The 15,803-nt window shown below is 49.7% G+C and overlaps 1 protein-coding gene across 1 annotated transcript; it reads left to right on the top strand.

Moving 5' to 3' along the window:
- The first annotated feature begins 720 nt into the window (after window positions 1-720).
- Tff1 (trefoil factor 1) lies at window positions 721-3,857 on the top strand. The gene is made up of 3 exons (XM_004654498.2): window positions 721-796; window positions 3,165-3,317; window positions 3,721-3,857. Exons 1-3 carry the CDS (start codon window positions 721-723, stop codon window positions 3,738-3,740), a joined length of 249 nt encoding a protein of 82 aa, XP_004654555.1. The 3' UTR covers window positions 3,741-3,857.
- Window positions 3,858-15,803: the final 11,946 nt, after the last annotated feature.

Here is a 15,803-nt window from a genome sequence, read left to right as displayed (position 1 = left end):
CCAATGCTCTTTTTCATTCTTAAAAAGACTCCCCTGTAAATGAGGAACAATTTAGATACGTTACTCAAAGCACCGTGCCTTCCACTGGGACACGGACTGCTTGCTGAGTTTCCAAGGCCATTGTTGCTGGAACCCAAACTCCCAGAGGACACTTGGAGAGCACGGGGCAGAGCAGAGCAGGGAGCTGGCCTGTCACTCTCTCTCTGTATCTTATCCAGCCACATGTCTCTTGCCACCTGTATTCTTCAAATGGCCAAAACACACTCCCACACCTACTTTGGAAGGTCAAGGGCACTTGAATGGTGCTCATCAACCCTCCCCCCGCAGTATTACATGGGAGGGGACATTGTTCAGTCCACTGGGTTTTCCTGTCATCTGTGGTTGTGAAGCTCTGGGGATGTGATGTTCACTGTGGCAGAAAGGCCTTTCTGCTATGGAGAGAAGCTGGATGAAAATGACGTGGGGGGTGACTGGGATACGAGAAGGACTTTCTCAACATTAAATCCCTGCTCAGAGATGACTACCCCACCCGGCCTTTTCCCTGCTGGCACGTTCTCAGCTGGTGACGGTGTAATCGGAGGTAGAGATTACTCGGTGTGAAGGGGAGGGGACCCTCCTTCTGCAAACGTTATCTCCCAATAAGCAAACAGGGCTTGTGGTATAAAGTTGGGAACTTGGGTGGACACTCATCCTGACTTGCGGCCGCCTCAGGAAGCTGTCATGGAACACAAGGTGACCTGTGTCCTGGCCATCGTCCTCATGCTGGCCCTCAGCACTCTGGCTGAGGACCAGACAGGTAAGGCGAGCGGTCCTGTCTCCCGCTGGCTGCGGTGAGCAGATGTACGTGAGGCTCCTGGGCTGGCGCATGTTCTAGTCTCTGCCCGTGTGGCTGCTTGCTGGAGCCCTTGAAGGCAGTCACTTCGTTTACAGAAGCGCAAGATGGGGTGAGAGTGTGGGGGGACACAGGAGGGAGCAGAGCCAAGACCTGTGAGAAATGTCGGAAGAAAAGAGAGCCCACAGCTGGGCTCGGTCTTCCCTTGAGGACACACCTATGCTGTGATGACAGCCCTGTGGCGTATTGTGAAGAACAGCACTTTCAAATGTCCCCTCAAGTCTTCGCCCCCGTAGGTAGACTGGAGATCCTGCGCCCTGGGTCCTGGGCCCCTGGGTATTCCTAGCTCCAGAGGCCAAGCCTTTGCCAGTGGTGCATGCCCAGCAATGCCTGATGCTCTGTGGTACCCATGTGGCCCTGTTGTGACCTAGTCTGTGTCTCAGCTCCCTTTCCTGCAGAACAGGACAAGGGCAGCCTTAGGAGTGTCCGTGAAATGATTGTGACAGAGACTGTGCCCGTGAGAGGTGCTTCCCCAGCTCTGACCACCTGTGGATGCAGGTTTCGGGAAGGCAGGGTCAGAAAGCGCTCTCAAGCCACTTAGATGAGACTCTCCATGGAGACAAGAGGGGAGCTAGAGAGCACTCGATTCACCTTCTAGAACCTTCCTCATTGGGGCAGGAGGAGGTAGCTGGGGCAGCAGAAGAAGGAGAGCATAGATTCGACTCCAACCTATGGCAGGGAGTGGGGAGGCAGTGGGCTTCCCAGGCTGCGGGAGGAAATGGCTTTGAGATGGAAGATGACCACAGATGCCTGGATCCGCCTTTCCCCTACCCTAGTGTGGCTGGCTGCTCCTGTCCCATCCTCTAGACCAGGGCTCAGTGCTTTTTTTTTTTTTTCTTTTTTTCTGGGTTACATGAACTCATGACCCTGTTCCCTAGAAATGCAGAATATGATGACTCTAGGTGTGGCCCATGAAGGGAAGTCTGTTACATTGATTTCCTCTTGTGAGCACAAGCGAGTGGCGGGACAGAACCAGCCACGGAAAGAGATTTTTAAATACTGCTTGGGGTCACAGATGGAGGCCCTGGGTAACAGAAGGCCACCCCCAGCCTCCTTACCTTTCCCCATTGTGGGCAGCTGATTTTCCCTGGCTGAAGAGCTCCTGACCTCCCGCCATCTTTTGAGGTAGTTAATGGCTACCTTCACTCTATGATGGGAGTCAGACCCTGGGGGGCTGATGCCCTCACAGAGACTACGAGCAAGTGGATGAAAGATGTATGTGTTCATCTCTTTCCTTAAGGCAATCCTTACATGGGAAAATATATCTGGGCCCCTTCCCCTGCTGGACCTCCGGGACCTCCATGCTTGCTTGGGACACCTGGTGTCACGTGTCAGCTGCCTGAAGGAAGCCCTCCCTTTTTAGTTGGCTGGCCCTCAGCTCCCCCGGGAAGGGCCCATTGTCCCCACGCTCACCTCCACGCGCTAGCAAGATGGCTGGGTTCTATGCTCCCTCCATCAGTCTGTTAGCCCCTGAACAGATAGCTCCATAGTTCCCATTTTCATTTCTGGGTTCCATCACCCGGCACGAAGCCTAGCTCCCATTTTGGGCAAACATGAATCCTGCTTGGTAGTATTTATTTATTTGGCGGGTAAACTTCATGACCATCTACTGAAGTTAAACAAGTGAAAGAAAGGGTTCGGCGCCCCGGCAGGCGTGGTGTCAGCGAGCCTGGACCACTAGCAGTTTCTCCTGGACGCTGTCACTTCTGCACCTGCAAATGGGGACCACATCTCCCTCAAGCCCCCATGAGGAAGGGACAGATTTCTGTAAGGTCGGGCGGGCTCCCAAAATGGAGTCACCGAGGACAGCAGGAAGGAGACAGAGACACAAGGAAGTGGGTCATCCACCTTCCTCAAGAAACCACCCAGCCATCATCCCTTCCTTGCCTAACAACGCCCCAGGTCTAGGTTTCCTGCCCCCTTATCACCCAGGTCACCTGCTCACTGTTCTGGTCTCACACTCTAGCGATTGGAAATGGCTGATGTCAAGAACAGAGGAGTTCTTTTCCCTTCCTCACCTTCCCCAACTGAAGGGCCCTACAAAGCCCACTAACTGGAATCTCAGGTTGGCTGTGCCCTGCTCTTGAGAGTCAGTCCTGGCAGCTTGTGTTTTCCCTGAATAAAAGCTTCCATCTTTGCCTCAGAGTGGTCTCTGTGGTCTTGGTCACTCCCAACCTTGCAATTTCCATGGAAAAGGAGGTGGGTGGAAGTGTACACAGCATCAGGAGTCCAGAGTATGACTAACTCCTGCTGTTTGCTCCTCTTGCTTTAGAGATGTGTACCATGTCCCCCCGGGAGAGGAAAAACTGTGGCTTCCCTGGAGTCACAGCCTCTGAGTGCGCTAAGAGGGGCTGCTGCTTTGACGACACCATCCGGGGATTCCCCTGGTGTTTCCTCCCACTGACCATCAAACCCTCTCCAGAAGGTACCGTCAGGTCACATTGCAATGGGGTCTGAGGACTTAATGACCAGGTGGGACTGTGGATGGGCCAGTCAACTTTGCTGGTGAGCGCTGCCAGTCTGGTGGCCCCTGGGAGCTGTGATCTGGCTGCATGAAGCCGAATCTCAGCGTGGGGATGGGTGGTCAGGGTCGAAAGATTGTAAGTGGCCTTGCTGTGAGCTGGCTCTGTCGTATCTGAAATTAAGAAATCCTGGGGGATGTTCACTAGCTTGCTTGGGGCAAGTGAGCAAAGGAAAAGTAATTTAACTAGGAAGAAAACTGGGTTTTACAAACGGTTTTCCACTGATACTTTGAGTAAAAAAACATTTTGCAATTGTGTAAAAGTGAAAACGACACTTATTCTCACAAGGGTCTTTTCTGTCTTCAGAGGAGGAATGTCCCTTCTAGAGGTCATCCCAGGACACCTGGTTGCACCATGACTTGTCACTGTCCTCCCACAGTAGCCCTGGAGTGGGGCCACCTCACTGGACACACGCACGCCTTCCGCCTGCAGCTGGACCTGGCTTCACGATGCTCTTTCGGTCCTTAAATTTGGCCTGAAAATTAAACGAGATGAATGTTATTCTGTGTTCTTTGTTCTTAAAAGCACACAGTGTTTTCCTTTCTTTGACAGTCAAGGGTCCTAGTTTTCACAGCTAGCTCCTTGCCCCAGATCATCCATCAGCTGGGACTGAGCCAGGAGCGGGCGGGGGTGGGGGGGGAGGGGGGCGTTGGAGGGTGAAGTGATAGCCATGCAGGCATCACATAGCCAATGTGATCCCCATAGCCACCACTGGTGTCAAGGCCCAAGATGGAGGCCTCAGGCCCATGCTGGGGTCCTCACAGGCTTCCAGCAGCACCATCAATCCTGAAGACACCATGGATAGTCACACAACCCTGTGTGGCATCATCCAAATGCTGAGCCTAACCTCCCAATGTTGTTGCTGCTTAAAGAGAGAAAGGCTTTGGGCTGGAGAGATGGCTTAGTGGTGAAGGTGTTTGCCTGTGAAGCCTAAGGACCCAGGTTTGGTTCCCCAGGGCCCATGTGAGCCAGATGCACTAGGTAGTGCATGCACCTGGAGTTCGTTTGCAGTGGCTGGAGGCTCTGGTGTGCCCATTCTCCCTCTCTCTATCTCTCTCTCTCAAATAAATAAATCAATTAAAATATGTTTAAAAAGAGAGAGTGAGGCTGGAGAGATGGCTCAGTAGTTAAGGAGCTTGCCTGTGAAGCCTAAGGATCCAAGTTTGATTCTCCAGGTTCTACATAAGCCAGATGCACAAGGTGGCGCATGCATCTGGAGTTCGTTTGCAGCAGCTGGAGGCCCTGGTGTGCCCATTCTCTCTCTCTCTCCCTGTCGCTAATAAGTAAATAAATAATAAATATTAAAAAAAATGGAGACTGGCTTGGGATGCCAACTCATAGCAACCCATGTGAATATATTAATAATAAAAGGATGACATGAGCTAGGGACATGGCTCAGTGGGTAGGGTGCTTACTGTGCAAGCCTGAGAACTTAAGTCCCATCCCCAGCACCCATGTTAAAAGAAAAAAAAGCTAGACGTGATGGTCTGCCCTTGTAATGCCAGCACTGGAGAGGCAGAGACAAGAGGGTCCTTTGGGCTCAGTGAATAGTTGGGTTACTCTGATTGGTAAACTTCAGACCAGTGAGAGACCCTTGTAAAACAAACCAACAAAAACCGTGCATGATGAACCCGAGGAACACCCCCCAAGGCTGCCCGCTGGCTGCCACACACGCATGTGTACGCACATGCAAACACACACGTTACAATGGCATAACCTGACACCTTAACACGCCCCCGTCTCTCATTCCCTGCTCGGCCCAGATGACAGGATGTGGAAGCAACTGGAGCTGCCAACTTTGTCCCACGCCAGGCACAGCCATGCCAGGGAGACAGCCTTGTGGGGAGTGGCCGTAGGTGTCACCAGCCCTGAGAGCACCCCATGGGACGCGGAGCAGGTGCCCCTGCGGACAGTTGGCCCTCTGCCTGGGAGCGCAGCCTGGCAAGGGCACCTGGAACCTTCCCACATGACTCCCAGGTGCCCATTGCAGCTGGCGTCCCAGGAGACCAAAAGCCTTTGGTTCTCTGAAGGTAGCTTGTCCTTGGGAGGAAAGAAGGAAGGAGCTGAGCCCCGTGGGACTCATGCTGTCCAGGTTAGCCAATGGGACGAGTAGAGAGGTGAGTGGCCAGGAGACACCTCCCAGGAAGAGAAGCACCAGGAGAGGAAGAAGCTTGATCCCTGCCCCCCACAAGGGCACAGAGTCCTAGATGTCTGTGGAGATATGGGCTCCAGACTCCCATGGACACCGTATCCTGTAGACTCTCAGCATCTTTACATGAAATGTTGTGGTTACTTGCATGGAAGCAATGTAATCCGCTTGTATACTAAAATCCCGTTTATTCAAAATACCTAATAGAACAAAAATTTTTTAATTCTTTTTTTAATTTACTTTTTTAGTTTTGTTCATTTTATTTACTTACTTGAGAGCAACAGACAGAGAAAGAAAGAGTCCGATAGAGAGAGAGAGAGAGAATGGGTGCGCCAGGGCCTCCAGCCACTGCAAACGAACTCTAGACGTGTGCGCCCCTGTGCATTTGGCTAACGTGGATCCTGGGGAACCAAGCCTTGAACTGGGATCCTTGGGCTTCACAGGCAAGTACTTAACAGCTAAGCCATATCTCCAGCCCCTCAAAATTTTTTACACAGTGGTTATACCATATCTTTGGGAAATGATGACAGGAAAAGAGGTGTGCACCTGTTTAGAGTATTGCCAATTCATGATTGAGCAAATCCACACTTGCGGAACCCATGCCCACCTCACGCATGCTGCAGTCACTGGCGTGACATGTGTGAACTACATGGATCAGCCTGTTCCCCTTCACCTCTGCAAGGCACAGAGAAATTTTGGCCCCTGCCTGTGTTTTGTTTCTAGAAAATCTGATCTTACAATCTCTGCCTGACAGTGAGAGGCAAAAATAAGCTGTACTTAGTCGAACGAATCCCTTTTCAACTTCAGTTGGTTCACAATTTACAGAGTTCCTATAGGTAGGTCACAGGCCTCGTGGACAAACTGATCACTTGCTCTTCCCTGCCCTGCCCTCTGTTAGGGTGGATGGGGGACCCCCTCCTGTGTGCGGCTGATGTGTGGGGTGGGTCTCTGGGGTTCTTGGGAATACAAACAGATGGTGCTCTGTGGGGATCCCTCATGGTTTCCTTAACAGCTAAGCCATCTCTCCAGTTCCCCTCTGGCAGCTTTTTATCTGTTTTTTTTTTTTTTTTCCTCATCAACTGAAGAGCTCCATCAGTCTCCTCTGTATGGCATGCTTAGTGCTCATTGATTCCTTTAACCGGCTTTTGTCATTGGCCCTTCTGAAACCTCTGGACAGTTTTTATGTCCCTATTTCTGTCAACAACACGGTCTTCTGATTTCCTACCACTATTAAGCTCTGATGACAGAACTCTAGGAATTCTCTAGCCCACATCTCCAAACTCTTTCACATACTTCCTACAGACAAGTTCGGAAGGCCTGTGATCTATCTACAAGCTTGTTACAGTAATGACCCCACTCCTGGTACCAGTTGTCTCTATTAGTTTTCTTTTTATTTGTTCGCAGTAACAGCACATTTGACAGAAGGAACTTAATGGAGAAAAGGTTTATTTTGGCTCACAGTTTAGAGGCTATAGTCCATCATGGTAGGGGAGGCATGGAAACGGGGGTTGGGAGCCAGCCCTGTGTAGACATCTTGGAAAACCAGAGCTGTTCCTAACATCCTAGACCTGCTCTGTTCCATCAGCTTCAAACCATCAACCCAAGTGCTATAGTTACCTTCTTATTCCAACCAGAATCAGTGTATGGCATACTTTTTAAAAATACATTTTATTTATTTATTTGAGAGAAAGAGGCAGAAAGAGAGAGAGAATGGGCATACTAGGGCCTCCAGCCCCTGCAAACGAACTGCAGATGCATGTACCCCCTTGTGCATCTGGCTTATGTGGGTCCTGGAGAATCGAACTGGGATCCTTTGGCTTTGCAGGCAAACACCTTAATTGCTAAGCCATCTCTCCAGCCCATATGGCATAGTTTTAAGTGAAGACATTCAGGATGTTATAACTCAACATATCATCTAGAAAGAAGCAGCAAGAATTAGCTAGCATTGGCAAGAGGACAAATTCCAGGTCATCCTGGGCTACAGGGAGACCTCACCTCAAAAAAAAAAAAAAAAAAAAAAAACACAAATAAATAAATAAAACAAAAAATAAAATAAAAACCTAAGGCCTGTTCCCAGCATCAAACCTCTTCTAGCAAGGCTATACCCTAAGAAAGGTCTCCAACTTGCCCACATTGCCACCAGGTGGGGACCAAGCATTCAAAGCGCATAAATCTATGGGGGATATTTCATTCAAACCACCACACTGGGGAGCTTTCTAGAACTTTATATACTCTTCATTTTTTCCTTTTTTTTTTTTTTTTTTTTTTGAGGTAGGGTCTTACTCTAGCACAGGCTAACCGGAATTCACTATGTAGTCTCAGGGTGGCCTTTAACTCACAGAGATCCTCCTACCTCTGCATCCTGAGTTGTGGGATTAAAGGCGTGCGCCACCATGCCCTGCATACTCTTCATATTTTCAGATGATAGTTGAGGTAGTCTCATGGGAACAAATTCATATTTTGTGGGAGGGTAGGGGGACTCAGAAGCTTTCTAGATAGAAACAGGGTATGGAAGAGAGTGTGGCATCTGTCTGCTCACATCAGTGAACACATAAGTTTCTGTCTGACCCTAGGCTTAAGCTCCACCTAATGTCTACCTTTTCCCCCACAATGTGTCCATCTATGCCCAAGTGGCCCCTGGGGAGGGCCCACAAGTCCCAGGAGTGCAGTTTGGCTTACAGGAAGCTATGACAGAGGTATGATGTCCCTAGGAATCCCTGAGACAAGGAAAAGGTGAGGACACAAGGGTCCTGTACTCAGTAGTGTTGGCCCCTGACTCTCACAGTCCTTGGCGTGTGTGGAGGGTGGCAGGGTGGGAACCAGGTAGCTTTGGTGGCAAAGGGCGTTAAGAACAGCTCTGCTGATAAGGTGGCTCATAGTTGGTAATGACCTCAAAGGTCTGAGCCCCGTCCTATTCTGGAGAAGGTGAGCTAGGGTACACATTCCTGGTGCTCCGAAAAGATGGGATTTCTGCCAGGAGTGAAAAATCACACTTTGAAATCTGACATTTGCACAGAATACTTGCAGTAAGGGTGGCCTGAGTCCTGGATTCAGCCGTGAGTCTTGGATGCAGGTGAGAGCTGGTAGCAAGGCTGCTTTGGAAAGGGGGTGGTGGATGCAAGACTCCAAAGAGCGTGATCACAAAGAGGAAAGTAGAAGGCGTGTGAACCTCTTCATCAGGAGTTGAAGCACTCAGCAAAGATCCTTCATTTCTTAAGAACTTTATTATTAATATTTTGGCAGGGGCCAGGTTTTGAGGTAGGGTCTAACTCTCTAGCCCAGGCTGACCTGGAATTCACTTTGTAGTCTCAGGGTGTCCTTGAACTCGCAGTGACCCTCCTACCTCTGCTTCCTGAGTGCTGGGATTAAAGGCGTGTGCCACCATGCCCAACTAGACCCCCCCCCTTCTTTTTTGATTTTTTGAGGTAGGGTCTCACTCTAGCCCAGGCTGACCTGGAATTCACTCTGTAGTCTCAGGGTGTCCTTGAACTCACGGTGACACTCCTAACTCTGCCTCCCGCTCGCTGGGATTAAAGGTGTCTGCCACCATGCCCAGCTAGACCCTTCTTTAAATTTTTTTTTCCTGATTTATCTTTTTATTGATTTATTAGAAACAGAGAGAAGTCGAGAAAGAGAGAGAGAGAGAAAGAGAGAATGGGCACGCCAGGACCTCTAGCCACTGTAAACAAACTCCAGATGCATGCACCACCATGTTCATCTGGCTTAAGTTGAATCTGGAGAATGGAACTTGGGTTCTTAGGCTTCACAGGAAAGTGCCTTAACCACTAAGCCAGCTCTCCAGCCTGATACAGTTCATTTTTAAAACTGTACTGTGCTCGGAGCCCATGCTCGGAGGGATGTGAGGATGTATGGTGGCGGAGGAGGACATTTTAAAATACATTCTTGGCTTTGTGTGCGCATGTGTTGTGTGCATGTTCATGTGTGTGTGAATATTGCATGTATGCAAATGTGCATGCATATATGTGTGCGGGGGCCAGAAAGTGACACTGGATGCTCTCCTCCTCAATGGCTAACTAGTTTATGTTTTTTTTTTTTTTTTTTTTTTTTTTTGGTTTTTCGAGGTAGGGTCTCACTCTAGCTCCAGGCTGACCTGGAATTCACTATGGAGTCTCAGGGTGGCCTCGAACTCAAGGCGATCCCCCTACCTCTGCCTCCCGAGTGCTGGGATTAAAGGCGTGCACCACCACGCCCGGCTAGTTTATGTTTTTGAGATACGGTCTCTCATTGGCCTGGAGCTCAGTAAGTTGGCAAGACAAGTTAGCCAGTGAGCCCCAGGATTTTCTCATCTCTGTCTCCCAGCTCTGGGATTACAAGCATATACCACCCCACCCTGCATTTCCATGGGGGCTGGGAATATCCGAACTCTGGCCCTCAGGCTTATTTGGCAAGCCCTCCACCCATCAGCCATCTCCGCAAGGTCCCTGTGAATGTCTTTTTAAAAATTTTGTTTCAAAGAAATTGCATTTTCCTCCCACTGTATTGACATGTACACACAAGTCTCTCAGCCCCAGGATCCCTCCCTTCCAGGCAGCTCCACTGCTGTGAGCGTATCTAAGTGAAACGTGGGCCTCCGCCTACCATGCTCTTGAAATGACAATTACAGCCATTCTTCTAAGTGCTTGTGACTCCTTCCCACAGGCGCAACTTCCATTGGCATAGGTAGCAACACACCCCTAAGTGCAGGGTGGCATGATTGTGTACACAGGCCACCTCCTTGGGGGTATTGAAACCAACTGGATTTTGAATAGCAATTAGTAACATATTGCTATTGAAGCTATTAATGATATACGCTAATAACAGGTTGCGCAATTGCTGTGCCGCCTAGCCATTAATCTCTTTGTAGTCAGAGCAGACCTGGACCCACCCATTCAGAAAGCATTACAGTATAGGAACAGTCCTGTTCTGTGCTGGTGGCAGGTCCTGCTTTCTTTGGCCTCTGCTCTATACTCTGCCCAGAGCCCACAGCTTACATGTCAAAACTAAGGAGCTGACCTGCTGCCCACGAGTATGTCCAGAGCTCATCGCATCGAAGACCGCTTAAATCTAAGACCCGTTTCAATGGGGTGTCCATCCGCACTCCCACATGGTGCCCGTGGATTCAGACGCAGACACTTGGTCTTAGCCAGAGTCATGAAGTGATTCACAGGCTGTAGAGATGGCTTGGTTGAGAAAGTCCTTGCCTTGTAAGCTGAAGGCTCCCTGGGCAGGCAGTCTAGCCTCAGTGGTGAGCTCCAGGCCTTGTCTCAAAAAAGGCGTAGAGGATGCTCGGTGTGGTGGCGCGCGCCTTTAATCCCAGCACTCGGCAGGCAGAGGTAGGAGGATCGCCATGAGTTCGCGGCCACCCTGAGACTCCATAGTGAATTCCAGGTCAGCCTGGGCTAGAGTGAGAGCCTACCTTGAAAAACAAAAACAAAATAAAACAAAACAAAAAAAAGGAGTAGAGGAGCCTGCACACAAAACGTGCACACACACAAACAGATGTGCAACAATTTGTTTTTTGAGGCAAGCCCGATAGTCTTGCCTTTTTAAAAAATGTGTGTGTGTGTGTGTGTGTGTGTGTGTGTGTGTGTAGGAGAGAGAGACAGAGAGAGAGCGAGAGAGCGAGAGAAAGAGAGAATGGGTGCGCCAAGGCCTCCAGCCACTGCAGTCGAACGCCAGACACGTGCGCCCCCTCGTGTGCAGGTGTGACATTGTGCACTTACGTCACTGCGTGTCTGGGTTATGTGGGATCTGGAGTCCTAAGGCTTGGAGGGCAAGTACTTAACCACTAAGTCACCTCTCCAGCCTATTTATCACTTTTTTAAAAACATTATTGGGCTGGAGAGGTGACTTAGTGGTTAAGCACTTGCCTGTGAAGCCTGAAGACCCCAGTTCGGGGCTCGTTGCCCCAGGACCCACGTTAGCCAGATGCACAAGGGGGCGCACGCGTCTGGAGTCCATTTGCAGTGGCTGGTGGCCCTGGCGCACCCATTCTCTCTCTCTCTCTCTGCCTCTTTCTCTCTGTCCATCACTCTCAAATAAATAAGTAAAAATAAACAAAAAATTAAACATATATTTTTAAAAAAGTGATAAATTCAGACATCCAACCGCAAACTTGTTAAATCTTCCTGGTGTCTATCAACACAACTCACAGGGGTATATTGAATAAATTTGCAATCACTCAGGAAACAAAAGGACCAAAGTCAAAGAAATAATACTCTGTCTCCAAATGTGGTCACGCTGGGTGGCACTGGGGCTCAGGCTGCAACATGTGGGTTTGGGCATGGGGGCACAGCCAGCCCACAGCAGTCGGTGTCTGTGACTTGCAGAGGAGGAGCCCTAGTTAATGTGTTTCTCAAAGATGGGTGTCACAAGTTGGCTGCTCTTTGGGCCTGTTAACGATATGAAAAGGAAGATGAGCATTGCCAAACTGAAGATGTACCCAGTGCTGTGAGACACAGGGGTTATGCGTAAGAATTGCTCTGAGCGGGACAGCCAGTGAGTTGGTGAAAAGTGTGTTAAGTGACACAAGGATGCAGCCAGTAAGAACGCTGTCACAAGCAGAAAAGGACAGAAGGGAGCCAGGCCTGGAGGCTCAGACTTGTAATTATAGCCAATCCAGATGCCGGTGCAGGAAGATCTTAAGTTCAATGCTAGCCTGCCTGGGCAACAGCAACACATCTGTGACCATTGAAATCCAGTTTGGGGCCAGAGTGCTCCATGCAGACCCAAGGATCGGAAGCCTGGCTGCTCTTCAACCCATGCTGGTGGCAGCACCTGAGGCTCAGGTGAATGAATAGCTGGCATTGGTGCCCTAGTCACCTAGGCTGTGGGCCTCGGGCTCAGATCTTCACTCCTTTGCTTGTGACCACATTGCTGGGGTGACACGACATGAATGGCCCATAGCCTAGGATTCAGCCCACCTGCTCCCTGGGTGGGCTATGATCATGCCACCTCTCCTTTCCTGCGCTTCCCACTCTGTGCCCTGGGTGATTCGAGGCATTGTGCAGTCCGTGCCCTCCCTCTGGTTTGGGGCCCCTCTGCTCTGCAGCAGGAGGTGCACTTGGATGGTCCCCCTCCTGACAGGCAATGTCCCACTCGACAACGGTTTGTGCTCAGTCTTGGATTATTGCTGCAGTCAATCTGTGGCATTGGATCCCATCTGCAGGTCATTAATGATATCGCAGAAAGATAGCGTTAGCCTAAGAAAACTTCCTGGTGTTTGCGAACATGGGGAAGGGCGGCTTGTTGAACTTGGTGACTGTTGAGAAATGTCAGCCAATGAGGAAGGCATCAGCCTGGCCAGTTCAGCCACGGCGCTTTGGGAGGTGCCGGTGGCCATGATTTGAAGATCTCATGGTGTAAAGATGCAAGTGGACCATTGTCAAGGGTTCAAGGACATGATGTTTCTTAATTGTTCCCAGTTCTTAACTCCAAGCTAGACGTTTCTGAGCAGCAAATAGATCAAATGAAGAGAAGACATTCACACCCACATGAGCCTGAAAAGTCCACGGAGAGCCTCTCTCTAGAGGTGGGCGTTGGGAAATCTCCAACATTTATACAAGAAGCAGGCACAGCAGATGCTGCTGTTGGTCCTATTGGCCCACAAGTCCCCCAGGACGGCAGTGACAGACTGTGGGACATGCTCCCACACGCAGAGATTGCTCTCTAGAGAGGAACTCTGGTCAGAGGGACCCACAGTGGCCTGTCCTTTGTTCCAAGGGAGACACCTTATCTACCTCCCAAGGCTGTTTGTTCCTCAAACATCCTTGAAAAGATACTCCTAAAGAAAGGGTTGTTTCCCACAATTTCTACATAGCTCCCTGGAGTAGGGGAGGGATCACCCTGAGGGTTACGGGGCTGGCCAAACACCCTACACCCAAAGTGTGGAGAACAATGGCGGTTTATGAGTCACATATTCACGAAACAGTGCGCGTGCAGTGCACGTGGTGTGGCCCTCGGGCTGGTGTGAACAAGCCCGGGCTATGGGATGTGGGCTCTGCAGTATCAAGGCGTGGTGGCCAGAGTTCCTATAGAGAATGGGATTAGCTTCTTTAAACAATCCCGTGGGTGGGATGTGACCAGGCCTGCGACTCCTGATAATCAACCGCTGTGCCTGGTCCCTTGTAAAGAAAGGTTGTGTGGTTTGGGACCTTACCTGTGGTAGCACAGTCGGTGGGAATTGTGGATGAGCCATTCGAAGCCCCCAGTCCTACTAGTCAGGGTTCTCTGGAAGAACAGAACTGATAAAGTGGATACGTATTAAGAAGGGAGATTTACTGGATTAGTTTACATGATACAGGCTGAGAACATAGTGGTCTACAAGACTGGAGAACCGACAGAATCTGTCTATGAGGCTGGATGCAAACTGGAGAGTCTAAGGACCCTAGAAACTTCTTAACCCATGAGGCTAGATGCAAACTGGAGAGTCTAAGGACCTAGAAACTGCTCAGTCCATGAGGCTGGATGCAGGCTGGGTTCCAATGCCCTTTAGAAGATAGCTCACAGGCACCAAGCACATACCAGAGAGTAGCAGAGGTAGACAGACACAAGAAAGACCTTGTGTTCTCCTGGAGCCAACTTTTGTAGGGTTTCCCACCAGAAGGGCAGTGAACTCTAGAGGAAGGATTTCCTTGCTCAGTCAGTCCTTCCAGAAATGTCCTTATAGACCTGCCTGTGAAGCCCATCTATCACTGGACTGATAATCTGGTCAACGTGGGACCTGGGGAACCGAGCCTCGAACCGGAGTCCTTAGGCTTCACAGGCAAGCGCTTAACCGCTAAGCCATCTCTCCAGCCCTACCTTTCATTTCTATATTGAGAATTCTTTTGTTGTTCTCATGCATGTGTTTTTGCATATGTATGCATGTTGTGTGCATGAATGTGCATATGCCTATATTTTGTTTTTTTTTGAGGTAGGGTCTCACTCTAGCCCAGGCTGACATGGAATTCACTCTGTATTCTCAGGGTGGCCTCGAACTCACGGCAATCCTCCTACCTCTGCCTCCCCGAGTGCTGGGATTAAAGGCGTGTGTCACCATGCCCTGCTTGTGGGTATGCATATTTGTCTGTGAACAGTTACATGTGTGTGCGGGTGCATACAGAGACCAAAGATTGATCTTGGGTTTCTTCCTTAATTGCATTCTACCATATTCTTTGAGACAAGGTCTCACACTGAACTTTGAGCTCAGCAATTCAGCTACACTGGTTAGCCTGTGATTCCCAGGGATTTCCTGTCTCTGCCTTCTCAGAGGCATGCACCCCCTGCACGGCACTTTCTATGGGCGAGGGACTGATTTGTTTGATGGAGGAAAGTTCACAACTGTATGATATTCAGTCTTTGGCATGGTTGTTGCTTGCTCCTTTAAGCCAGATAGATAGTGAGAATCGGAGTGGAAAGTGGTATGACAAGATGCAAACAATGTGCTATTTAGTAAGGAAAGGGAACGGGGACCTGTTTAAAGTTTCAGATAAAGCAAGTGTGGAGGAAACAGCTACAGATGAAGAGATAACTGACATGCACTGGGAACAGGAGAAAAGGTGCAAGACCCCCCTCCCCCACATTCATCAAATCCTTCAGGGTATAAAAACTCAACAAACTCACTTGAAAGACTTGCCTTTGAAGCCGGGCGTGGTGGCACACTCCTTTAATCCCAGCACTCGGGAGGCAGAGGTAGGAGGATCGCTGAGAGTTCGAGGCCACCCTGAGACTACATAGTGAATTCCAGGTCAGCCTGAGCCAGAGAGAGACCCTACCTTGAAAAAAAAAAAAGTAAGACTTGCCTTTGAAAGGAGAGTGCATGAAAAGAGAATGCTTCCTAGGAGGGAGCCTCCAGGGCAGGCTTCTCAAACAGAGACACCTAAGGAAATGTTTTCCCAGGCTCAGCTGTGCCGGCCTGCAGAGGCCACAGCAGTTTTGGTCCAAGAGAGGCTGGCTGCATCTTTATTTATTTATTATTATTTTTTATTAACAACTTCCATGATTGTAAACAATGGTAATGCCCTCCCTGCCCCCACTTTCCCCTTTGAAACTCCATTTTCCATCATATCCCCTCCTTCTCTCAGTCAGTCTCTCTTTTATTTTGATGTCATGATCTTCTCCTCCTATTATGATGGTCTTGTGTAGGTAGTGTCAGGCACTGTGAGGTCATGGATATGCAGGCCATTTTGTGTCTGGAGGCATGTTGTAAGGAGTCCTACCCTTCCTTTGGCTCTTATATTCTTTCCGCCACCTCTTCTGC

The sequence above is a fragment of the Jaculus jaculus genome, chromosome 5 (assembly GCF_020740685.1).
Source record: "Jaculus jaculus isolate mJacJac1 chromosome 5, mJacJac1.mat.Y.cur, whole genome shotgun sequence".
NCBI lineage: Eukaryota > Metazoa > Chordata > Mammalia > Rodentia > Dipodidae > Jaculus > Jaculus jaculus.
The sequence above is the reverse complement of the archived record's forward strand: the minus strand, read 5'-3'. Positions and strand labels throughout refer to the sequence as shown.

Coding starts and splice junctions, on each gene's coding strand:
- Tff1 (XM_004654498.2), top strand. CDS start 721: ATGGAACACAAGGTGACCTGTGTCCTGGCCATCGTCCTCATGCTGGCC. Junction 797..3,164: donor TCTGGCTGAGGACCAGACAG/GTAAGGCGAGCG, acceptor CTCTTGCTTTAG/AGATGTGTACCATGTCCCCC. Junction 3,318..3,720: donor CATCAAACCCTCTCCAGAAG/GTACCGTCAGGT, acceptor TTCTGTCTTCAG/AGGAGGAATGTCCCTTCTAG.